This window comes from Amphiura filiformis, chromosome 10 (genome assembly GCF_039555335.1).
Source record: "Amphiura filiformis chromosome 10, Afil_fr2py, whole genome shotgun sequence".
Taxonomy (NCBI): Eukaryota; Metazoa; Echinodermata; class Ophiuroidea; order Amphilepidida; family Amphiuridae; genus Amphiura; species Amphiura filiformis.
The window spans coordinates 10,702,606-10,730,128 of NC_092637.1; the positions used below are offsets into that span (position 1 = coordinate 10,702,606).

The following is a 27,523-nucleotide window of genomic DNA, read 5'->3' on the forward strand; positions in this document are numbered from 1 at the left end:
GTTTCATTTGTAAGTTTGAGGTCTTGAAGTCCACCTTTAATTTTGATCACATTATCATATATCAGTTTAAAATTGGTAAGAATAATACTCGGGTCAGTAATATTTTTAATTAAATGTATAGATTAAAAGTGGCGCGGCTTTCTGTTTTTTTTTCATGCTCAGTTGCTGTTGTCTGTGTAAAGCTTTATTACTTCTATCAAATGCACACTGTATATGCAGCTATTATTATATAGTTCCCATGTGGCTGTGTAATTTACGGACCTGAAAAGCAGAAAATAAGGCGAAATCAACAACAACATCATCATCATCATCATCATCATCGTCACAACTGGCAGTAAAATCACTTTGTAAATAGCACAAAGTGATGTTGACAGATCATCATCATTATCATCATCTTCATCATTATGATCATCATCATTATCATCATCATCATCATCATCATCATATCGTCATCATCATAATCATCGTCATCATCATAATCACAATTATACATCTATACTGATGACATCAATAAAAAATAAATTTGTTTGCTCCCAATATTACAGTTTTCGGTTTTTTACCATGCTATATATTTTGTTGTATATTAGGATTGTGGAAGACATAATATATAATATGCAAATTTTTATTGAAAACCTCTAATCATCTTACAATCGGCCTCATCGGAATTGTCACGACAATCATCTCTTCCATTGCATTTAAGGACAGGTGGAATACACCTCCGGTTTGCACAGCGGAAGTGACCTTCGTTTCGACACGGACCTACAATAATTTGAGACAAACTTATTAGTAGTGCGAGTTACACAATTTTCAATAATATGAAATAGAATGTCGCATGGCAGATTATTGACACCGTTACTGAAATAAGTGATATCAGTGTGTAAAATTCAGCCAAAAAGCAACTAGTCCGCAGGACAGGCCTGCTACTAAAAATAACCTGCCCGGCCTGAAACTAACCCTTCCCATGTATTTTATGCTTAACTTTGGGGTCTTTTTTACGTACCGGTGCTCGGGTGCTTTCTTAGTGTCTAGTTTATATCAGTGGACACAATTTCCAAGGCACATAAAATTGAAAACTCTTCAAGCTGACCCGCTACCAAAATGACTTTACCTGGAACTTTGCAAAAACGATTTTCTTATAAACCATCTATGCAAGTTTCCACCTCGATACACCTGAAGCTACCTGAGCACACATTTTCATCCAAGAGCTTCCAAACAGAGAAAATTGTCTCCACCACAGTCTTTGATTACACTAGACGGTTGAGTGCATAGCGTCGTATCAGCTGTGGAGCTTCTAGATGGACCTCTGTATTTGGTTTTTGTCGAAACCTCATGTGTTCCCTTCATCCAATCAGAATTTCTTTTTATATCAAACGAAAGCTAACACTTCCCCCTAAAAACACTTTTCGTCACTAGGTCAACAGATAACGCCCCAGCAAACACAAAAACGTTTTAAAAACGTTTTAAATAAGTTATATTTTGGCTTTTGGTTTAGGTAAAAAACGTTTTAATAACATTAAAATGTCGGGTTATATAAAGGTCATGATAACGTTTTAAAACGTTTTGTATGAAAACACACCACAACAATATTTTTAAATGTTTTCAAAAATTTTTATTGTAAACTATTTTTGCAAACATTTTTGCCAAATATTGTGTCAATACTTAGATAACATTATGTTAAAATATTTGAACCCAGCAAACACAGAAATGTTCTTAATTTTTTTTTTTTTTCAAAACCTTTTAATAACATTTAAATGTCGGGTTGTATAAAGGTCATGTGTTTGCTGGGGCAATTCAATGTTATAGCCAGGCGAATGTGGTAAATCTGTAGAAAACTACCTATCCAAGCACATGTTTTGACCAAAATGTAGGTTTTAAAGTCAAAACCTCAAGTGTTCCTTACAATATTTGTCCAATTTGATGTCATTAAATGAAAAAGCACACTTTAATTGTGGCCTAAGAAGGTAAACATCACAAATGTGGTCAATTCGGTTCAGTTAATAGTTATAATGGCAATATATCAGGACGTTCTTCGGACGGGTTAGGAAAAATCACGTCCGAAAACAGCTGCGTCTTGGACGTGCGGATAGCCTATATTTTTCATACTGAAGATATGTTTACAATGTCAGCGTAATTTGACAAGTTTTACATTACACGGAATTTGTGAGCACTCTGAAATTCACGCTATAAACACTAGATATAGAAACAATCTCATCTTACCTCGAGTCAAAACAGTATTTTGTGAGAAATCTATAAAATATGCAGGTATAAAGCTTTGGAATGATATTGATTCTGATATCGTGCTCGTCATCAGTGAAGCAATTCCGAAAAAAGTATAAACAACATCTTATGCAAAACTATTCTTAATTGTATACAGTCTTTCAATCATGTGTACCTCACCATTATTTTGTTCACTAATTTAATTAATTTACTCTTAATAATTAGCTTTTGATATGTGCATTTTGTTTTTCTTTGTTTTTTTCCCTTAAATGTTAACATAGGATATGTCATTGTTAGACATGACAGCTGGTTGGTTCGACTCAGCATTTTTGTTGTCTACCAACCTGCTGCCATGTCAAATAAATGCCATATACCGGTATCAAGGGGTTACAGAGCTACAGGCCTTTGGGCCTCTACTGTAATTCCTTCACTCATCGTTGTATTATGCATTTCCACAGTTATTATATATATATTATTATTTATATCTTTATAATGTAATATTCTTATGTATAATTCTTGTATCATGTATTGAGTGAAAAGATAATAATAAATCTATCTATCTATCTATCTATCTATCTATCTGTGACTTCGTGTTTGTTCTGAAATAAATATGAAACATTTTACGATTACAATTATACTTGTGTAAATATTGCTCTACCTACATAGGGTAATGGCCCAGATCCTTTTGAATATACTTCATGTATACATAGATGCTAGTTATTTTAAAGACAAGTGTATTGTTACACTCCGGTTGCCATGGTAAGGAAGCAAGAAAGTCCGGGGGTCACTCTCACACATAAGTGCTACCCACCCGTATACACAAAAAACGTCGAAAAGGGTAGGTTATTTTGACATATGATGCGTCGACGTCTTTTGATATATTTCTCGCTGTTAATCGCACTTTAGGGGTGCCAGAATAAGTCAAACTCTTCGCTGTTTAGGGCTGAAACTTAAGACTATCCTCAAGAGTAACTATACATTTAATTCTATGCACAAATACACCTTTAAGCGAAGGTTTCTCGTGAATGATTCCATTTAGATGTTCAAAATTTGATGGTGTGCGTTACGCCATTAAGTGTCCAATTTGGAGGTGTGTGTACACGGGTGGGTAGCACTTATGTGTGAGGGTTACCCCGGGCATGAAAGGAAACGAAATCGAAGACAGAATAACCCATGGGTATATGAACATGGCAACGTGACGCACACATGAGATACTATTTTATCAATCTTTGACTTACAGTTCATTTCATCCTTCTCTGTTTCTATGCAATCAAAGAGCCCATCACAAACATGCCAGTCCTTAATACATGGTCCTTCAGGTGAACAAGCAAAGTAACCTTCTTTGCATGGGCCTGTAAAAGAAGAAAATAGGATGCATGGCCTCTTTACAATAGTGACATTATTGGGATATGTGGACAACAATGTCGTACGCCACAATTATTTCTATATCTCATCACATCAGCATTTGTTGGCTGCAAACACATACTACTACAGAACCTTCGCAGACATTCAAATTCCCCAGTTTTGTATGCTGTGAATTCTCGCATATTCATTAGTGCCAATTGTTCAATCATGCGCGTCTAACAATCACGCCAGATAGTGCTCTGGTGTCTTCGCGTTTACGCAAAAGATGGAGCTCATTTTCGACGGATCCAGCTTCAGCAGGTTGAGCACCAACAATACCCGAGCCCTCCGCCGGTGCTGCCGCACCCAAGTCTGGGAAGCGCAAAGGTGGCAAGGGAATATCTGACAAGCCCACCAAGAAGAGCAAGTCTGTGATGTTCTTGTGGTACAGTACTCTATGTCTTCCCTGGCTTATTTTAGATCATAGATATTGATTAGCTCATGGTTTCCGGTGGATGTGCCCAAGCTATTTCATGTCGTGGTTGAATGAGGTAAAATGGTGACCCGCAGGTCAAATTGCTAGAATTGTACATTAAACACACATAAACAGACACAATGCAATTTGCAGGCAGCAGCTTATCGCCAATATTGCAACATTGAAACTAACAACTATGCAAACATCCAATCCAACCCAACCCCATCCTCCAGTAGGCAATGAGGATAAAGTGCCTTGCCCAAGGACACAACACGTTGGGCGCCTTATCCACTCGGCCACACGTGCTCCCACAAGCAGGTATAAAAGTGGCTGCTGGCAGGTTGCTCATCTGGTACACAGTCACATTGGATACTGGATCATTGTTACGGATCTTCATTTGGAAGCACACCTGTTTATTTAACCCTCTAGGTTATGTGTCTTCGGATGATACTGATGTATTTGGCTCACCTGTTGTAGTAGACTCCCTTGTCGTAACGATCACGCCTAAATGGATGACAAAAACAAAACAATTATACCGGTATACACAATTGGTATAAATTGCCTTCGTCAGAAAAAAAAATAACAACTTGTTATAATATGTATCCACACCATATTAAATATATGCAAGTTAAATCGTCCTACATAGGGTGTTGTGCAACACCCTAGTACTTAAATACTATTATTAACACCTACACAGTCAGATTCTCATTCATGGTGTAGTACCACGGCAGATTACTTTCGCGGTTATACCTGGTGTAACCTGGAAGGTACACCTCGTTGGAGCTACTCTGAAGCTACTTTGCAGAAGCCACCCCTTATCAAATTCATAGCTTTTTCAGAGCTATATTGCGGTTTTACCGTCCCCTGCCTGTCTGCTAACTCTGGTGCTACACCATACTATGAAGAAGCTACTCTGAAGCACATCTCTGCCACGTGCCAACTTCGAATTAACACCAGATGGTTCCGGTGTACAACCGCAGCCAAATGGGCTTAGTATCTCATTCGCAGTGTAACACCTTGGTAGGTTACTCTGAAGCTACTCTACAGAAGCTACTCCTAATCAAATCCGTAGTTGACACACTATATCAGAGCTACTTCGCGGATACTCCGTCCCCTGTCCATCTAGGTGACAACTCTGGTGCTCCACCAGTACCGCCTTCTAGATACGCCATATCGGAGCTAACCAAAGTACTATGTTACATCTGATCAGCCACGAGGCAACCCTATAGTAACACCGAAGTCAGTAACCGGGCCTAGGCTAATAGGTCAAACGTTGTGGTCGAACCGCCGCGGCGCACCGGTTATTCCATCTAGCAAAAATACGTTTTCTGGTTGGCCAGATTAAATTAATACCAATTAGAACCTTTCCCAGATGATTGAGAGTAATCACAATGTAACCACTCTACTATGTGTTTTGACAAATGATGTATTTGTGAACATATTTTGTATTAAAACGGAAGTGCTGTTAACATTTGGCCTCATATCTGTTGAATCTCCAGAGACGGTGGCTACTGTCAATATTAGATTGACACCATTTTGAAGGTATTTCGTGCCAGACCGGAAGTCAGCCCTCAATGAATTTTAACCCAAAATTCGTGAGCATATTGTCAATGGATATGCAGGAATTGGTTTAATTTACTATAAATTTGAGATTTATTTACTTTCTGACTCATTTTCCATTTCATCTGCATTTTCATAACTAGTTTCACATCATCCAAATGCAACTGTAAAAAGTATCAAGTGCAATTTGAATGTAAAACAAATTGCTACAATTGCTTACAACTATAGTCTCAACTTGTCTCATTTGATTCTTCACCACAATTATCTTACCCATCGCAAATCAGCTCAGAATCAATACAACTTAAGTTAGCACATCGGACATAATATCGTTATGAATTCGGCAGACAGTCGAATCCGGATTTGGCTTTTGGTAAATTCATTTTACGCATGCATTACTTTTGAATTTGAAAACAAGGGATCAACGCTGTACATAATAGAGGGCAGCATTTTTAACGGAGATCACAGGCGGTGAGTGGCATGATAGAGAGAGAGACGGCTAAACTGCTCAGCCGTATGGCACTATCCATACAATCGGAACACGAAGGTAAATCAGAACTAAATTTCGCAGCTGCCGTGATCACTGGTACGCGCCATTCAATATGCACACTGAGCGATCGGAGCCTAACCAACACGGCGAATTTAAAACCGTCACAGCGACTCTCACCCAGTAATAATCAAATTTTACTGTATTTAATTAATTTGAATGTTAGTTTTGTGGGGTTCAATATCAAACCCAAACGGGTTTAGCTTGTATTAATATTATCTATTAACATAGGCCTATTTGTTTGTGATATTTTATGTGTTTTGAAATTTCAAAATAATCCCATTCAATTTCACGGCTGACAGAGGAAATTTACTGAATTTAGAGAATGCACGGCGTTCACCACCTGGGAGATCAGATGATAACAGCATAATAAGTAATCAAAAGAGGGCGGCATGCATGGTTAGCTAATGGTGCATGCTGCCCTCTATAGGTAAAGCATTGATCCCTTGTTCTCTAATTCAAAAATAATGCATGCGTAACATGAATTTACCAAAAGCCGAATCCGGATTCGGCAGTCTGCCGAATTCATAACGATAAATTATAAGCAATTTTTATTTAAAACCTCTAATCATCTTACAATCGGTCTCATCGGAATTGTCACGACAATCATCTACCCCATTGCATATCAGGTCAGAATCAATACACCTCCCGTTTGCACAGCGTACATCACCATCGCTTGGACATGGACCTAGATTTATAAAATAAAGTTGTAAGTTTTGCATTAATAGATTAAACTCTATGATGATGCCGTGCGCCACTACTGGCTGCTGCCATTATTGCATGTAAACAGGCTGCCTGGAAACAGGACTTTCATGCTGTGTGTAGTCTTTCTGTACGTTTGAATAAAAAAGTTGTAAAGGTGACTATTTGAGACCAACATTTGCTTTTGTTTGTTTGTTTTTTGTTTTGTTTTTCGTTTTTGTGAGTGTGGAACTATACTTTTTAGTTTCTGGGTTTTTTATACATGTCGAAAAATATTTTTTTATCAAGTTCATTGAATCATTTCACGAAAATTCATAACAAAATGGCATATGCTTTGTGACCTATCAATTTGTAGTCTTCTAATATGTTTAATGACGGCACTCAAGACCGCTAGACGAATTCTTTAATTTGAAATAATCAATTCGATGTTACCTTTACCACCATATTGTAGCATTGGTGCAACACGTCACTCAAAAGACCCGAATGTTAGAAGACCCGCTATTCAGAATTTTCTGAGTAACGTGCTTACTCAGAAAATACCCGCGGGTTTTCTGATTAGCGGGTCTTCTGGTTAGCGGGTCATTTTAATGAAAACAAGCCCGCTATTCAGAATTTGACGGGTTTTCTGAATAGTGGGCCTTCTGAGTAACGGGTCTTCTGAGTGATGGTTGCCCCCTGTAGCGCACCCTAACCTATATGTCCTGAATATTTGTTAGCGAGTTGGAAACTGAAATATAACTCACAATCTTTCTCATCGAAAAGTGTTTCTGTGCAATCTACTTTGTCATCACAAAACGGTGGTTTGGAATGCATGGTCCGTCATCAGAGCAGGGAGATTGATCCGGGCCACAGAAATCTGAACAAAACGAAAAACTAATGATTAGATGGAGTTTCTGAATCTGGAATGCATGGTCCGTCATCAGAACAGGGAGATTGATCCGGGCCACAGAAATCTGAATAAAATGAAAAACTAATGATTAGACGGAGTTTCTGAAACAGTGACAGTTTTCATTGGACTTCGGTTGTATATATAAATGCGCATATATAAATGCGCACGTGACCAGATGGCCAGTGCCATGTTCGTGTTACATCACTGTCAATCACTGAAATTGCGACCACAGTTCCAGGTGGTGGCCGCATTGCATTCTCTAAATTTAGTAAATTTTCATCGTCAACCCTGTAATTGAATGGGATTATTTTGAATTTTTTTAAAATTAACAACATAGGCCTATTTGTTTGTGATATTTCAAGCGTTTTAAAATTTCAAAATAGGCCTATGTTGATAAATAATATAAATACAAGCTAAAACCGTTGGGGTTCGATAATGAACCCCACAAAATTAACCACTATGTTGGAAAATGCCATACGGCCGGGCGGTTTCACAAGTTGCCGGCTCGATCATGTCATCCGCCGCCTGCACAGTTCTGACCTTAAAGCCAATCATGTGAATCATGTCCCCTTTCATACTTTCATGCCGTTGCGACAAGAGGCATGACTTATCAGCCATTCACAAGTCTTGATTGTGTCTGTTTGTCTACAATGCGCGTGTGTCACGCCACTCGGCGGCAAGCAACATGATAGTATGAAACCAGCACTACGTCATAGATATGGCAAATTGGCACGCCCATTTAGCACGGAAATTATGAAATATAAGTTTGTAAATCAGCTATATCTAGCTTTTCCGTAGTTAATTTTTTTTCCGTGATGGAAAACATTAATAAAGAGTTTATCTTTCGGGTCAAGTTATTTTACCCTTTGCAATCAATGCCACTATTTTGCAAAAGCAATTTTCCTTGCGACCTGTCATTTCCCCCTATACTTTTGCACGGGGAGTTTATGTACATCCGGGTACCTTATATCGTTTAATACGGTATGGCGACTTGTAGATGTCACGTGCGCATTTATATATGCGCATTTATATATACAACCGAAGTCCACTGGTTTTAGAGATAAATAGATAAATAAGATAAATAGTAATAAACAAGGGACATAGTGAGTAATGTAAATTACAATAATAAAGTACGTTAGGCACCGGATTCTGTTGTCAGTGCTATTGTATTAGACGCCTTTGTTGTCATGGATGTACTCAATAAATCCATATAGTTAGGGGAAAAAGTTCACTTTGGTGACCACTCTCTGGCTAGTAAGGTTTGACGATTAGACTGCCATATCTGAGTTTACGTCTCTTATCTGGGGCTAAGGCGCCTTATCTTGGGTTTAGATGCCTTATCTGAGGTTTACGACCTTTATCTGGGGTTAACAACCCTTATCTAGAGTTAAGGCACCTTATGTGGGGTTTAGATGCCTTTTCTGGGGTTTATGTTCCTTATTTAGGGTTAAGGCGCCTTATTTGGGGTTTAGACTGCTTTATCTGGGGTCTACGTCGCTTATCTGGGGTTACGGCGCATCATCTGGGGTTTATATGCCTTATCTGGGTTTAGACTGCGATATGCTAAGGTTAAGGCATCTTAGCCACAGGTAAGGAACGTAAACCCAGGATAAGGCCGTCTAAACCACAGATAAGGCGCCTTATCCCTAGATAAGGGATGTAAACCCAAGATAAGGCAGTTGAAACCCCATATAAGAGACATGAACCCCAGATAAGGCGGAAATGACACACTTATGCTTCTGCTCTCATTCAAAAATCACATTTACGCTCAACCAAATGGGGGCCATCTTGGATTTCTGGGCAAAAATTATTTTGTAACGTCAAATTAATGTCAGATTCGGATTTCTTGGGGTCGAAATAACCGAAAAAAGTGTCTTTGTACACGATTTTAGGTAATCTGGTTCAAAACTTATTTTTTTCAAGATGGCGCCGGCGGCCACCATCTTGGATTTCTGGGTAAATATGAGTTCGTAATGTCAAAGTAATGTCAAATTTGAAATCCTTGTGGTCGACTTATAAAAAAAAGTGTCTTTGTACACGATTTAAGGTCCTCTTGTTAAAAACTAAATTTTTCAAGATGGTGCCGGCCACCATCTTGGATTTCTGGGTGAAAATGATGCCGTAATGTCAAACTAATGTCAGAATCGGAATCCTTGTACTCGACATATCCGAAAAAGTGTCTTTGTGCATGATTATAGGTGCTCTGGTTCAAAACTTAAATTTTCAAAATGGTGGTGGCGGCCATTTTGATTTTGGCCTCTAGCGAAAAATGCCGGGATTTTCGCGAGGGACATGGTGGCTATTTTTTTCTAAATGGTCCATAGAAGTCGAATCAATCGTCAAACCTTACTAGCCAGAGAGTGGTCACCAAAGTGAACTTTTTCCCCTAACTAATAATACAGAAAATGAATAATGTTAGGACAACAGTAAAATGCATATCAAACTATCCGTCCTGCCACAAATATTTAAAATGTATAGTTTCTACTATCTACGATTTATGGTTACGGTGTCAAAATAATGTCGAAGGTCATGTTCCGATTTAGGCTGAAATTTAGCATCTAGCGCATTTAGTCACATGATTGACACCAAAATAATTTGCACTGCCTCATATACGATTACAGAGATACATGACAAACTGATGGCCGTGGTTTAACTTTAACTTGGTGACCTTTGATTTTTGTGAATTTATTCTCGATCGCCGAGCGATTGCGATGAAACGTGTTTGGAAAGCGATGGGCAATCGCCGAATTTTGCTATGCATCGCTCGTCGCTTTTGCATTTATACTTATCACGGCGATAGCAATTGCAGACGACAATTAAAATATTCTAAATGCCACAAAATACATTTCTAAAACATCAGTTGCTGTCAATAATTATTGCTTTGAATTAATTCATCACCAAAAGTTAATAATCGAGAAAGGTAAACTAATTAGCAAAATAATAGATCCAGTTGGTTGTATATGATTGGTTGACGCATTCACGTGTCAAGCGATATCTTGAGATTTCTTCAACATGTAAAAGCGACGTCATTTTTGCCTCAGCGATTTGAATTGATTGATCGGCTCGACGCTCTGGAAATGTAAGTAAACACTGAGCATGCGTGAGAATCGCTTTGCTGCAAAAGCGATCGAGTATCAATTCAGCAAAAAGAAAACACACGATAGAGAGTGCATTTCCTGATCCACAGCATCATCCCCCACTTTTCTCTGGCTACATAATGTTTATGTACACAAAATTTCTTGCAGATTAATTCGTTTAGCAAAGATACCGTGAAATTTGAATTTCGTTCTGGTATACCAGAACGAAATTACAACACATTGTCCATGGAGCAGTGTAATACACATAATCATGCGTAACTCGCAAACGCAAAATCGGAATCAACTGACATTTTGGGAATAAGCTTTTTTCGTGGATATTTACGGTAAAATGTCATAAAAAGAGATGCTAGGATCACGACATACTCCTTTAATATTGTGGTAAGATAAGGTGAATTTCAAACTATCAGAAATCGGAAAATTATGACAAAAATGATTAAAACAACATATTTTATCAATATCCATAAGGAAAATACTGGATTTGCCAGGTTTAGCTCTCAATATTGCCTACCGTAGGTTTACGGTATATTAACTTAAAACACTTCATCAAATGTAGCATCTTCATTGGCTCAAACAGTTACCTTCACATGAAAACTCTATCTCCAGATATTTGGATGCTAGGATCATGAAATACTCCTTTAATATTGTGGTAAGATAAGGTGAATTTCAGACTATCAGAAATCGTAAAATTGTGACAAAAATGATTAAAACAATTAATAACATATTTTATTAATATCCATAAGGAAATACTGGATTTGCCAGGTTTAGCTCTCAATATTGCCTGCCGTAGGTTTACGGTATATTAACTTAAAACACTTCATCAAATGTAGCATTTTCATCAGCGCAAACGGTTGAGTTACCTTCACACGAATACTCTATCTCCAGATATTTGGATTTCCCTGGACATGGATCACCAAATACATCATCGTGTGCCAAGATGTCACATGTTCTGAACCCTTCACATTCTTGTTGAACAACTGTCAGTGAATTTTCGGCGGCGCAATCAGCATGGCCGGGCCGTTCGGCACACACATCTGATTTTTGACGGCCATATAACGCCGATAAAACATGAATTGTTTGACCAACGCCACATTCAAGATGAAAGTTATCATATTCACAGACAAAATTATCCATTTCAGCATCTAAAAAGAGAAAAATAAACGGAGAAAATAACCATCATATCGGGGATGTGCACAACATACGGATTGACCTACCTTTTTTGATGTGTATGTACTAGGGTGCATCAAACACCTCTATGTCAACCGATTTTCTTCTTATTTGTTCAAATTGTGCCATTTGCTCAAATTTAAATTCAATCGGATGTGGCCTTCTGTGTCCACCAGGAGCTCAAAGTTTGGACGGGATCTTTGCAGCACATATCTCAATTGCACATGAGGCAGCTTTTTATATTTCCATTATTTGCACATGAAAATCATGGCTCCCATATGCATTGTGTATCTAATTGGAGTGGAAATGGAATGTTTTATGGTTCCACATCATTTTTTAGTGATTGAAGTGTTTTACAATAAATATTCCTTAAGAAATTAATAGCTGCCATATACCAACATGTTATTTTAATACATTCGCCGTTGATCCCATGCAATTCACCTGTTTAGCTTACGAGTCTAGAACAACGATGTTCATTAAAATGCTTTTTTGGGGAACATACGATAGATAGTGCAAACTATACGTAATCCTTGTAGTAAGATAAGGTGAATTTCAGAAACAATTAATAGTATATTTTATTAATATCCATAAGGAAAGATTGGCCAGGCCTATATTAACTTAAAACGCTCCATCAATTGTAGCATCTTCATTGGCTCAGTTGAGTTACCTTCACACGAATACTCTATCTCCAGATATTTGACAGTCCCTTCACATGGATCACCAAATACACCATTGCTTGCAATGATGTCACATGTTGTGAGCCCATCACATTGTTGTCGAACAACTGTCAGTGATTTATCAGCGGCGCAACCTGTTTCAAGGATGGGCCCTAGCCCGGTACACACATCGGATTTATTACGGCCATATAACGCCGATGAAATATAAATCGTTTGACCAACGGCACATTGAAGGTGAAAGTTATCATTTTCACAGACATAATTATCCATTTCAGCATCTAAAAAGAGAAAAAATACACGAAGAAAATAACCATCATATCGTGAGTGTATATTATTTTGAAATGTATGTACTTTGAATGTTATGTGGATACGCTACGTCTACGCAATGCTGATCTGCATGCGAGGCGCAGTCTATTGCATTGATATGACACAAGAAACCCGTTACCCGTGGTCGAATGGCTCCGTTTTAACTGATATAATTCTTGACTTGGGATTTCCTCTCGCATTGAAGTCTGATGCCCTAATAATTGCGTTAACTTGACTGCCTATCTGCTGATCAGTGTACTTCGGTTATATTTATAAATGCGGTTTTAATACGCACGTGACATATGGGCACGACATACCAAGACCAGCAAGCGTGACCAAATACTCATGCATTTACCACTATACAATAAAGGATGGATAAATATCACCAAATTTGTATTAATTGAATAGCAAATTGATTACACATGAAGGGATTCCGAATTTGTAATATGATATTAAAAACAACATTTTGAAAGTATTTGATGACGGAAAAAATTATTCAACAACGGAAACGTTTACAATATAATCTCAAAGTTGAACAAAATATACAATCTTGCTGCACAGTAGTGCATTCAAATGTATAGAAAATCCACCCGCTATGTAGAAGTTCACTTCGACACTAACTGTCTACAAGCTGTTATGGCAGCGCGGAGGTGGTCACGTGCGTATTTATAAAAGCGCATTTATAAATATAACCGAAGTACACTGCTGATAATAGACGAAGCAGATGCTGCATTTATACTTGGGAGGACAGAGCAAACTAAAACACTCTTACACTACAAGATTCCTATTGCGGTCGCCTGCAGACCTACACAGGTACACCGTACCCAAGGTATCTGACTGGTACACACCGAGTACCTTCACAGGACCAATGCTGCTACAGCACACGACCCACCAGCAGTGGTACTTCACTGGTACTACACTGGTATTCCGCTGGATAGCACCAGCCAAGTACCTTGGTGACGGTATACCTGCGCAGGCCATGCACCGCAATAGGTATCTGGTAGTAATACTATTTAAGAGTATAAACTAATACAAAACGACCTTACCTTAGCATTTCGCCAAAACAAATTATGATGTCCCAGCCACCATTTCACAGCCTGGGGTTAGTCATAAATTAGTCATTAGTCATAGATTAGTCATTAAGGTACATCAGGGACCTTGTAAGGAGGGACTGGAAACGCCTTCCATCCATTGTACCATGCGAGTTGCTGGTTTACAAATTATCCTCAGTTGAGCAAGCATGAATAATACGTTGATCAATAGACCATAGTACGAATCCAAGCACAGTTACAACACTGCGCTTTGCTTGTCTTGTACATTGCGAAATGAGCCTACTTGTTTGCTAGTATAATGACAGACTCTAGAAATGCCAACATAAATCTTCAAAGAACATCATCTTAAGAATTATTTCAGTATCGAAATCAGTAGGAATACCAAGCGTACGGTGTACACATTCCAGACAAAATCTAATTTTGTTTGTTCTAGCATTCTGTATCTCCACAAAATTATCACATTTTGTCTCCAAAATCCTATGTAAATGATTCTCGATGCTACACAGAAATTATTTTCGACAAAGGATAGACATTTTACACAATTTGTCATAACTTAAAAAGATATTGGAATACTTTGATGTGTTTTTGATATTTTGTAGAGCAACACGAGTAAATAATAACATTCAAACATCGCGCCCTCGGCGCAACTCGCATACAATCGAAGGTCGTGAAAGATAATGTGATAACAATAGCTTGACAATAGCTATCAATAATCCCGTTTCCAGTACCTTTATACACGGTCCCTGGGTACATGTACTTTTGACAGAATAATTGCACAGCAGACTCAGTTGTTAATTACCCAGAAATAACTTTACAATAACTATTCACCTTGTTAGCATTTTTGTTATGGTCAATCAGTAGTTTTCGAGATACGATTTTGAAAGGCATTGCTTTAAGTTTATTAAATATTTGTGCGGTTTTTTTTTCTGGCAACCGACAAAGTTTCTTAAAAATTTATGCGGGTTTTTTTTTCTGGCAACCGACAATAATCAGCATAATCGGCTTTATTGTTTTATCCTTTCAAGGCATGTTACATCCTATAGCCCCACATATTTTAGAAACTAACTCCTAAGTATAAGTTTAGTAAAGGTCATTTCTTTTGGATGAAGTAAGTCTGAATACAACTTGAGACTACAGGCAACACGGATTTGGCATCTTGAACACTGTAGTGGACAATGTGCCATCAACTTGTGCAATTATATATCCCTGGAATTTATCAAGGTCTGCAGGAGACCTTTGATTTTAGATAGCCCAACAAGAAGAAATCCAGAGATCACAAAATCTTAGGGGCCATTTCACTTGGTGCTTCAAAGCAATCACATAATTTCTACTAATTTCTAATAATTTCCACTCTAGAACATTGCAAGTGCAACTCTGGCGAACCCCAAATACTGATGAAGTTTATGAAATGTGACCGGGAAATGTGATCTAGCAACATTGTTATAAAAGCCACTCGCAACAACGACAATAAAAAAAGCTCAAATTCAGCCACCAAATCCACTGTACAGGGTGTCCCATAAAAAATTACCGGGCAAATGAAGTTGGACGTACGTAAGTCGAGAGATATACATCAAAATCCAAAAATCTAAAAATCAACTTGTAGCCCATCTTATTCTGCGTCTTATACGCTAATTTTACTGGAATCGGTTGACTGATTGCGAAGAAATGAGCTATTACATAACGCATGCGTCAATTCACTTCATTCCAAGTTTGAAAGAAAGATCATTCAACACAATGCGCACTAGTGGTTTTAACCTTCGATGAGCTTCATATTTTGTTCTGTGAAATCCTTTTCGTTTTTATGTTTTAATAATCTGTTTCTTGCAAAACATTTAATTAGGTTTTCTTCAAATTTGAAAACCTCCACGATATTGAAAGTGAAAGATGCATGTAAGATGATGCTCGGTAATTGTAAATATCTCTTTTCGTTAATTTTGATGTAAATGTTGCATGAAGAATTATTGCATAAAGAATTCCATCTGGCTTTAAAAATTTCTCAAACACTTTAATGTTTTTGGAATATTTCCAAGAAATTGTTTTAAAACTTCAACATTATTTTGTTTTAAAACATAAACAACCATCTGAACGAAAAATATTAGATTAGATTTCTGAAAACAGTGACTTTACCTTTTTAACCCATTCCCATCTCAGCTGGTTCTGAGTTTTATATGGGTATCGTTTGTATTGTGATAGTTCAAATTTATTCGTGCATTTAAATTAAGTACAGTCAAAGGTCAATCAAAAGGTTCTTATTTCTGATCCAATAAATTGCACTTACTATACTGTGTACGTTTCGATAACCACTCTGTTATCTTTATCAACACTGAATGAAGACTGCTACTGTGAACTGGTCATCCAAACACCTATTGATTTCTTTAAATTAAGTAGTTTTGGTGTTTTTGAAATATTATAAAACACATTGAAATTATGTATGTAATAGGCTATATAAGAAATAATAATAATAAACATCTCAAAATAAGTAATTACCCCCCAGCCATTTATAATGGTCATTATTCAAAAACGGGCTATTGTATTACACATCTGTAAAATGCGTTGAAAGCAGAATTTATTTCTTTTGCACTTACAGCAATACAAATATCATTACACAGATTTCCTTCAAAATATACTGAATAGAGGTTATCCATTTTACTCGTGTGTGACTTCTAACAAACGGCGCTGGTTCCCGTAGTATTCCTCATTCAAACCAGTTCAATGCATGACCTCGGAGTTACCTGCATGACTTTGGCGGGCTATTTTGAAACAGTTATTGTTACACATGCAGGTACTTCTTTTGAAAGTCCTAAACTAGGTATAGTAGTCGCTGATAGGATATGCAGCTTATAGAATACGGATAACCTCTATACAAATCAATAGATTTTACTGCAAATCTTCTTGAGGTAATTCGGCTGTGACGTCAATATTTAGACAAGTGAGATGTCAAAATGTGCAGAAATACACTGTTGAATAATGACCATTATTAAATGGGGATGGGGGGGGGGTGTAATTACTTTTTTGAGATTAATAAGCTTGAAATAATAAAGTACCTGATTCTGTTGTGAGGTCTATTGTGCTTGACGATTCTGTTGTCATCTCAGTGCTCAATATTTCTGTTGTGCTGGATGATTCTGTGGTAGGACCTTGTAATTGGGAACAATCAATCGAGAACATAAACTATAAATTGGTTCGCCTGAAGCTCGGTTGTTTGTGTAGGCTATGCGTGAATAACAGTATGCGCGCGATTCGATAATGCGATCAGCGAAATACGCACCTACGTCCAGTCACTACCGAACAGTTACACCGAAGTTTTATTTAATTATTTATCATGTTAAGTCCATTGCACACATTTATATAATGTTTTTAATAACTTATTTGCCTCTTATTTAAGGACTATACTTAAAGTAATATCCATGAATATATCAAGAAATTACAAAGAATACCATTCATTCTATCTATCGTAATTATCAACTCACTTACAGGGCAAATATCCCCTCAAGCTGGTATCATTTGGACATGTCCTATGCTGTTCTCATCCCTGACATGCATGCAAACCTCACAATTTCATATTTTCGTCTTGTATTTTTTTACCTAATCCTACTTAATAGAGTTACTCCTCTATTTAAAGAGGGATTTAGATCTAAAGTGAGTAGGCCTAACCACCGCCTAATATCCGTTCCTGTTGTCATGACGATTTTTGAGAGACTGATCCATAATCAAATTTATTCTCGCTTAAGCGAAAACAACCTTTTTTTTCCTTCAAACCAATCATTTTACCTTCTGTAGATGATGCGGTCGTAGTGGACGACTCTGTCACTGGCATGGTTGTTGGGCCTGCATTAGATACAAATATTATATACAGTAAAGTACACTGAAAACATTTTTTCGGTTATCTGAACTATAGTAAAAACGATATGCGTTTCTACTAACTACTGATTAGTTAAAGCATTTATTAACCAACTTATGATTAGTGGGCCATGCTCGACTAGTTTTTATACTAATTAAAAGAGTTCAGCTATTGTCAGAAATTAGCTGACGTAAAAAGAAGCTTGAAAATGGCTGCCTGATTTATGGACTGAACTTGGCGTGATGAAAATAGAATACTATTTATTTATTTATTATTATTTATTTATATTTATTTTATTTATGCCAATACAATAGATTGGTCTTACAATAATACTTGTTTGTATATGCTTGTATCGGTAATGTTTTTGCTCAAACTCCACAATGGCGCCTGGATTAAATTAGCTTTCATCAGAAGCAATATATATGCTTGTAGACGAGGTTTTACGGTAGTATCTTAACTTCATCTGTCTATATATCACAAAGTGCAAATTATCACTATCACATGATTACACAGGCGGGAAAAAGTTAGTTGGACATTAACTTCAACTAACATAAATTAGTTGAGCCCACTATGTGCGATTTAGTGCAGTGATTCTACGAATATTTCAGGGCGTAACCAAATTTCAAAACCTGCACGAGTTGCGCTTAATTAGTGTAGCTTAAGAAGAGTTATATTAGTTGGGCCCGATGTACTAATTTAGAAAAAAACCTAGACCAAAATAAATTAGTAAAAACCCTGCGAGTTAACAAAACATCCTCAATAATATAGTTCTCCTCTCTCAACTAATCTTTTACACTAACTTTTTAGTAGAGCATGTTCTTCAACCAAGAAATGTTTTCATTGTACCTAAATGTAGTCAATGTAGTAAACAATGTACATACCGTAAATATTCGCCTAATTGCGCATATGGGCTCCATTTTAGGCCAATATAAACAAGCTACTCGGGGAGCTAGGACCACTTTCTGTGCACCCCCAGGGCCAAACCAAATTTTTTAGGTTCCTAAGATGACCCTAAAACATAATCAGGATGTTCCCAAAAATATAAACTGGCCCCAAGGGGGGTAAAAGGTCATCGAACTTTGCATAGGGTCCAAATTTCAAACTTGCTAAAATTGTGTTAAAAACCATTCCAATGTATTCCCCCAGTCACAAGGATTCAGAAAATGTATAGTTTGACCTATATAGGATGTACCGTTCTTGAGTTATAAACAAAAGGTCAAAGGTCGCGTTTTTGCATCTATGGGGGTCGAAAACGTCAAAGTGCTCCGATTTTGCCAAAAGAGGTGTCAAAATGTTCGTTTTGATGAAACGAATCAAATAAGGATAGATTGCACCATCTTGGATGTTTGTTGCCTAGGTAACACAGCAAAATAGGTCCAGGTCAATAGCCTCAATGGTAGGACCTACTTGACCTATTTTGCTGTGTTACCTAGGTAACGAAGCATCCAAGATATTACAATCCTATCCTTATTTGATTTGTTTAACCAAAACGAACAATTTGACACCTCTTTTGGCAAAATTGGAGCATTTTGTTGTTTTCGACCCCTATAGAGGCAAAAACGTGACCTTTGACCTTTTTGGTTATAACAGGGGAATACATTGGAATGGTTTTAACACAATTTGAGCAAGTTAAAATTTTGACCCTATGCAAAGATCGATGACCTTTTAACCCCCTTGGGGCCAGTTTATATTTTTGGGAACATCCTGATTATGTTTTGGGGAGATTCAAAACAGTTGGGGCATCCAGATGGCAAACGATACCTCTCGGTTAAGAATGGGATGGTCAGTGCTTTACTTTATAAAATGAAATACAATTTAAATCAAGAATACAATATGATATCATCTTACAATCTGTCTCATCGGAGTTATCTCCACAATCGTCTTCACCGTTGCAAACCTTGTCAAGAGCGACACATCGTGTGTTCGCACATCGGACATCGCCTTCCTTTAGACATGGACCTGTTATATAGTTAAATAGTTATATATATCCAATATAATTATAATTACAATAATGTCTACAAAGTAGCGTCTTTCTAGTATCTATTTTGGCAACCACAAATAAGACCAGAGCGGGTCCAAAGTCTAACGTCGGCAATAATAAACTAAGATATAGGCAAAAAATGATGAGAAACAAATAATAAAAACATGAGGAAATGGACATATGAAAGTTTTATAACTTTGCAACAAAGTATTCAAGAGACCTGGAGATTCAGCATCAGTAGTCGTATGTACTGTAAGCAAGTTAGTAATGTAGAAACTCAATTTTCAAAATTTCGCACTCGGTCTGGGTCACAAATCTTACTCACAATTAATTTCATCCATCTTGTTTTCTGTGCAATCTACGTAGTCATCACACATCATTCTGTTGTTAAAGCATGGTCCTTCATCTGAACAAGCAAAGTAACCATCTTGACATTGATCTGCAAAGGAAATCATATTTTGATCAGCTCGTAATAGGCGGGAAATGTTAGCCATTTATTACTATGCCGAAAAGTAGGCCCCCGTTTAAGAATGCTATTGGTTGACCTGTATGGTCTAAATATTGTGTGTTACAAAAGTAGACAAAGTATAGGACTTGAATGATTCGTGATGATTCTGGCGAGATGGCACAAGAAAATTCTCAAAATCAAATACTTTGATATTAATCCGCGATGTTATAAGACCCGCCGACTATGAGCTGATCAAAGTATATATAGGGCCATTGGACTATTCCATTTGATATCCACACTACCCATGTGGAAGATTTTGGAAATACTTTCCACGGGGGGAAGAAGTTTTGCAAATGTAATTGGTAAGAGTTAATCACTTTGAAACTCATACTCTCCCTGTATTATGGCTTTTCTATATCTTCCACAACTAGAGTTTGTATTTCAAATGGAAGTTACCTAATTGCTATTCTATTCAAAACTTATACTCCCTCTGTGAAAGACTTTAGATAATTCTTCCACAAGGGTACTGTGGATATTATATGGAACAGCCTATTTCTTAATACAGCGTTCTTTTTAAAAAAAAACCTTAACAAATTTCAAAATTGTAAATTGTCATGACCATGTTTGCAATCAGTATGCAAAATGCATTAAAATGAGTACAAACAAACCTTGTATTGGTTCAGAGGTTTTTAAGATAGCTCTTGATATTTTGAGAAAATATCTCAAAACGTGGACATTTTATGTTGAAGCCTACGGCTAGTACACAGAGCGTTAAAGATCAATTAACTATACAATTAATCATACAAAGATGTATCAAAATGTTGATTGAAAGGCCCGCCTCTTTGAATTGTATAATTGAATCACGTTGATATGACCACGTACAAATTGACGATTTAGGACTCTTAATAACATTTATTTACAAATGAAATTAGAAACTGATGGGTACCAATCAATATTGACACATCCTGAATAAAATAAAGGGTGTCCCTGGAAGAATTGTATCGTCGTAAACGATACAATTGGGTATTTTAACGCCACAACTATATAATAAATATAATAATAAATCAGCTATTACACACTTTTTGAATTTTGACAATTGACCACACTGTTCGTGAAATATAAGAATTTTACGAAAGTCCACAGATTCAATAACAATCGATGACTTGTATTGGGAGTGCTAATCACTGTGTATCATTAGCGCATGAGGCGTCTATTGTCATTGACAGATATTTGACTCCGTGGAACGGGCTGAAATTGAGGTAGTTTCATAAAACTCTTATATTCCAAAAACGAGCCGATCAGTTGTCAAAATTCAAAAAGTATGTGGTAGCTGATATATTCGTCAACCACATCAGCTGTTTAGTTATGTTTGGTATATGCGTTAAAATACCACAAATGTTCTGTTTCGGACGACACAGTTCTTTCCGGGATACCCTGTATACCTGATTCAGTTGTCATTGGGGATTCTGTCGTAACCATCGTCGTTGGACCTTAATAGAAACAAAAACGTGTCAAAAGGTGCATGGAATAAAATTTATATATTACATTTCTTCTGCAAATATCGTCCGGTAGGTTAGGTAGGGAAAGGTTTTTTTTTTCTCTTAATATTTTGAAAAAACGTCAGATATAAAGATAAAGAGATATCGAATATTTTTTGGGAATATGCAATTTTTAGTAGGCGAAAAAATCATTGGGTGTAGGCAGATAGATCCCAAAAGACTCGAGCATGGATAACCCAAAGGACAAATACCACGCACAGGGAAGAACAGACTGGACAATCACTCAGCAGTGAGCAACGCGACACCAGTTCTACGCACCTAAGGTAAGACAAAGTAGATAAGTTTCGCAATAGAAGTGTGTACTCAATTACCTTCATATTCTGTTGTCGTCTGACATTAATATTAGTATTCTTAATCATATATTGTTCTTAACAATTTAACAATTCAATTTGCAACCAGATTGCACCCTTGAATATCAGTGTACATGAATAAAGATTTACATCAAGCTTACAGTGTGTCTCATCGGAGTTGTCCCCGCAATTATCATTCCCATCACATATGAGGTTTGAATGAATACAACGTGCATTATCACACCTTACATGTTCCTCTTTTGGACATGGACCTGTTTGGATTGAGGTTATAGAGTAGTTCGTCGTCCGTATTCCATAGTGGCGTATAGTGGGGCGCCGCGAATAAACAACTTTTCGAGAAAATCGGGTTTGAAGAAATGCCAATTTAAAATCGAGTTGTGTAAATCAGACATTCATTATATTTTGTAAATGATGTGAAATTTCTGTAGTAAACTAAATAGATTTTATTGTTATATATTTTTCAAAAGAAATAAATACATACTATTGCTGGCAAACTGACAATAAAACTATACGTCACTATGGAAAACGAACAAAACGCAATACCCTAACCTTACGTTAACCGTACGCCACCTCGGTCGCCGTGTAATCCCTATGGTGTTACTTTTCGTCGTTCGTATTCCATAGTGGCGTATAGGTCCGATACGCGTACGCCACTATGACATACGATGTTTTTCATTTTGCCGATATTTCATAATTATAAAATGTGTATAAAAAGTGGCGTATGGTCGATACGCCACTATGGAATACAAAAATGTCACTTTGTAACTATACGCCACATTTAATTAATTAATTACTAATTAATTAGCTAATTATGACTGATGAGACTTAGAAAAATGAAAGAGAACATCATTAAAAACAGATGTGAAAATATTCAAAAAATGGCCAAAAATCACTATACGCCACTATGGAATACAGCCGACGAGTTATACTTAATATCGCTATGAACTCATTGAATGATAGTTGGGTTACCCTACTAGGGTATATCTATTTTCAATCCTGTATACGAAGAGCTTATTTCCAAACCGTGTTAAGCCCACAACACCATGTGTCTCATTTACTCGTGTGATACAATCACAATTACTTTGACATGTTTGACATTAGCAAAGAATGAGTCGTACCATCAACAAGTCATTATTTACCATAACAATGATGCATAACAATATGCAGACTATTGTTCTCATTTGGGAAACAAAGCCTCACACAGTATTGTTACTGTACATCCATCCACTGTTTGTTTTGTAATGGTACATCCAACTGAAATTATAATACATCCCATTGCAATATTGCACAGGTAAATCAGAAACATGGGTTTGTGGACGTAAACTCTTAAGTGGAAATAAGCTCTTCATATCTTAAACAAAGAATATATATATCATAATTAGACCCAACAGCCAAAAGTTACATCTTTGATTGGTAAGAAGTAAAGATACAAAAATAAAAAAATCCAAGGAAAAATATTAATTTAAATTTGTCTTTGTTTAGGATATACATAAGTGAACACAACTGGTTCCTTAATTATTTTTCATTTTTGTAGAGTATAATCTGTCAAAGATAAAACACAAGATCATCGTGGACATATTTTCCTTAACCTATGCCAGAGGATAAATGATATACTCCAATTGCGTTGACGAGTACATAAATGTAATAATACTATTCAAATTGAGTTTTATGGGTATAGATAGTCATACAAACATTTACAGAGTGAACAAGGAATAGTGATACATTCCGAAAGCTCTCTGGTGAGCTAATTTTTCCGCTTTGAGTAATAGTTTAATTTTACTTCATCATGACTCCACCAAAGCAGCTAAGTTTACACCAACATACAAAAACTCCATTAACAAGATATATATAGTCAAACAAAAACTCCATTAACAAATAGAAATGTGACTCACAAATAATTAATTTTACTTCATCATGACTCCACCAAAGCAGCTAAGTTTACACCAACATACAAAAACTCCAATAACAAGATATATATAGTCATACAAAAACTCCATTGACAAATAGAAATGTGACTCACAATTACGTTCGTCTTTATGTGTCAAAGGGCAATCTGAATACGCATCACATACATATTTCTTTTTAATGCATGGTCCCTCAATTGAGCAGGCAAATTCATCTGTTTGGCAGGGATCTGAAACCAATGGGAATACAAAGAAGATAAATCATAATGTAAGACGACAATTAGTGAGTAACCAGTAAAATATTACATTCGGCAAAAATGTATCAAGAGTCTCGATATATTATTATGATTTATGTACCTTGCTCAGTTGTCATCAATTCTATTGTCGTAGATGAATCAGTGGTGAATACTTGTTCTGTTGTAGTGGGTGATTCTGTCGTAGCAGCTGGCGTTGGACCTGAACCAAGAAATTAGCATTATAAATCAACAGGGCATGTAATAAGAAAAAATGATAACATATGTGTGATGCGATCAAGCAAAATCAGTCGGAACTCGGAAATATTGATTTTGAGATATGGCCAAACAAAGGAACCATTTCCTTTTGTTTCCTATTGTTTTGGAAACTCTTTAATTGTTTACATCTTTGGAACTGCTTGTTTAATTTCAATTTATTTTTCAGAAAAATCCAGCTTTGTACATGTTTTTACTATGCTTTAAGAAACTGAAAATGAAATATTTCCAAGTTCCGACTGATTTTGCTTGATCACATCACATAGGCTATGTGGAGTGATCACGCAAAATCAGTCTGAAGACTGATATAATCAATTTTCAGTATCATATAGGATTTTAAACAGCATTTAGAAAGCTGAATTTGGAGAACCAGTTCAAAGACGTGAGCAGTTAAAGAGTTTTCAAAACATCCAATCAGATTTGTTTCATATCGAACGAAAGCTAACACTTCCCCCTAAAAACGATTTTTTTTTCATTACGTCAACAGATAATGCAATTCCATGCTTATAGCAAGGCGAATGTGGTAAATCTATAAAACGACCTATCCAAGCACGATTTTTGACTAAGATGAAAGTCAAAACCTCAAGTGTTCCTTACAATATTTTTCAAATTTTATGTCATTAAATGAAAGAGCATACTTATATTGCCCACATACTAGCTTCAATGAGCAATGGCCAATTCCCTTTAAATTGCAAATCTTATGCAAAAAGTCACTATTTTGCCTGTTTTGTCATACGGTTGTAAATTCAATTAACTATGCTTTGCTAAAGAGCACTTACAAATTGATATGTACCACTAATGTGGTATAATCAAGCGCGCGAAGATTGTGTATTGAAATGGGCACCCCAATGAAAAGTAGTTCTATGCATGGTGGGTTAAGGTTTAACCTGTTACAAAGTATTATCGGCCCCCAGAGCGCATAAGAGTTACGCCACTGTAATTACCGACTCTTCTCATTAATGTGTACTTGCACTATAATACTTTTGTTATCAAGCATACATTTGATCAACATAAAATCTTACAATTTTCTTCGTCGGAGTAGTCTTCGCAGTTATTTTCCCCATTACATATCAGGTTGGGAGGAATACACCGAGTGTTAGCACACCGCCAATCGCCGTTCCTTGGACATGTACCTATGGGTTTGGGAAATAAAATTAAGCTGTATGTTAGAAAGATATCTGTTTAGATTTTTAGTGCATTTTTGATTAACCAAGTGATATTTAAGATTTTGCTTCTAATTTGTAATGAAGGAGGAAACCGCCTACATGCTTCACCTAAGCTGGGCATAAGACAATGTGAGACACAATTAATATATGCGAGAATAAATATACCATTTGAGATGCAAGGTTTATTTTGTAAAGAAACAATAAGCGATAACAATGAACTAAAAGAGAACAAAATACTCAGTCATTACTGCCTGAGGATGGTAACAGTTAGTTACCGAAAATATTAGCAGTCAAGTTAGCTCAATCGTTATGAAGTTCGACTATGGTGCGAGAGGTTGCGGGTTCGAACCTTGGCAGTGCCTAGTACGTGGGAAAATTGAGTTAGCTTGAAACTCCCCTGTACAAGGAACTTACTGCTAATTGTCCCGTTGTAACTCGTACGAAACTCGGGGAGCTGATCCTGGTTGCGATGGTTATTTGTGGAATGTCTAGGGTGCGCGCTCTTGTAACAGCAAAGTCCCTGATTTGTTGTTTAATGGTTTATGGAATGATGTGGGGCCATAGTGGTCAGCGACAACCTGTAAGTGTGCTGAGGCTTGTGGATCAACGTCTAGGCGTTGTGCCTGTGCGTAGAGCACTATAAATCACTGCGCTCTTTTAAAAAAATATCTATTTATTCGCCTTACGTTACTGTTGAAAGTTTCTTGGTAAAAATACTCACAGTTAATTTCATCTGCCATCGTGTTTTTGCAATCAATTATAGAATCACACACTTTTCTTCTTTCAATACACGCTCCCTCGGGTGAACAGGCAAAGTAACCTGTAAGGCATGTTGGACCTATACCGTAAATAGCGATCAAAACATTATGTATTGTAATGTTATTGTTTACGTACATGCACAGTACAGGTTCTAATTGGTACATCATCGTACGTCCAAGTCAGAGGTCATATGTCAGAGATTAAAGCACTGTTAAAAGTCAATCTGTTCATGTGGTTTTGTACATGGTGAACAGCGGTGGGATTTGAAATTTTTCGCCGCTTTTAGGAAACCAAAGGCACCAAAAACTATTTCAAATTGTAGCAGACAGTAGCAGGAAGGTTTCAGAAAAGTGTAAGAGTGAAAATAGTCACGATGCCCGGCCCAGAAGAAGGAAATGCCGGTGACGGCCCAGCGGGTCAACAGCAGCAAGCAGCGCCGATGCGACCAGTTGGTGGAATTAAGGCCCCAGAACATTTGCAAGTCAAAAAAGGAGCGCTAGAGAACTGGAAAGCCTGGCGGCTGAGATGAAAAAATTACGCCGTCATAACACAGTTAGCAACGCAAACGCCCGAGTATCAAGTGGCATTGTTTTTACACACAATTGGCCCCGACGCATTTGAAATCTACAATGCTTTTGAGTTTGCTGAAGGTGAGAATCAAACTGTAGACTTAATAATTATTGCCAAGTTCAACACGTACGCCATAGGTGAAACAAGGTGAAACATTTGAGGCTTACTTGACAACATTAAGAACACTAGCAAAAACATGCAATTTCTGTAACTGCTTGAGCGACACACAGTTGAGAGACAGAATAGTGGTAGGCATCAACAACAACAACACAAGAAAGCTACTGTTACAAAAACGAGAACCAATTATAAATGCATGCATAGATCTCTGTAAAAGTGCAGAGGCAGCAGAAACCGAGATGAAAGCATACACTACGACACCAGCGGAGCACGGGCGAGTGTTCACCGAGTAAAGCAAAGGTTGGCGAAGCCTAGTAGTGGTAATAGGGA

The 27,523-nt window shown here is 37.0% G+C and overlaps 1 protein-coding gene across 2 annotated transcripts in view; it reads right to left on the reverse strand.

Annotated features, from left to right (window-relative positions):
• Nucleotides 1-27,523, reverse strand: part of LOC140162487 (uncharacterized) — a 142,071-nt gene that overhangs the window by 64,924 nt on the left and 49,624 nt on the right. For both annotated transcript variants that reach the window (XM_072185728.1, XM_072185727.1), the window contains 6 exons: nt 26,469-26,585; nt 25,604-25,714; nt 24,430-24,528; nt 24,189-24,302; nt 22,309-22,419; nt 21,741-21,788 (listed from right to left, as the gene is read on the reverse strand). In XM_072185728.1, coding sequence (XP_072041829.1) covers nt 21,741-21,788; nt 22,309-22,419; nt 24,189-24,302; nt 24,430-24,528; nt 25,604-25,714; nt 26,469-26,585 — 600 coding nt within the window. The remainder of the gene's footprint in view (nt 1-21,740; nt 21,789-22,308; nt 22,420-24,188; nt 24,303-24,429; nt 24,529-25,603; nt 25,715-26,468; nt 26,586-27,523) is intronic.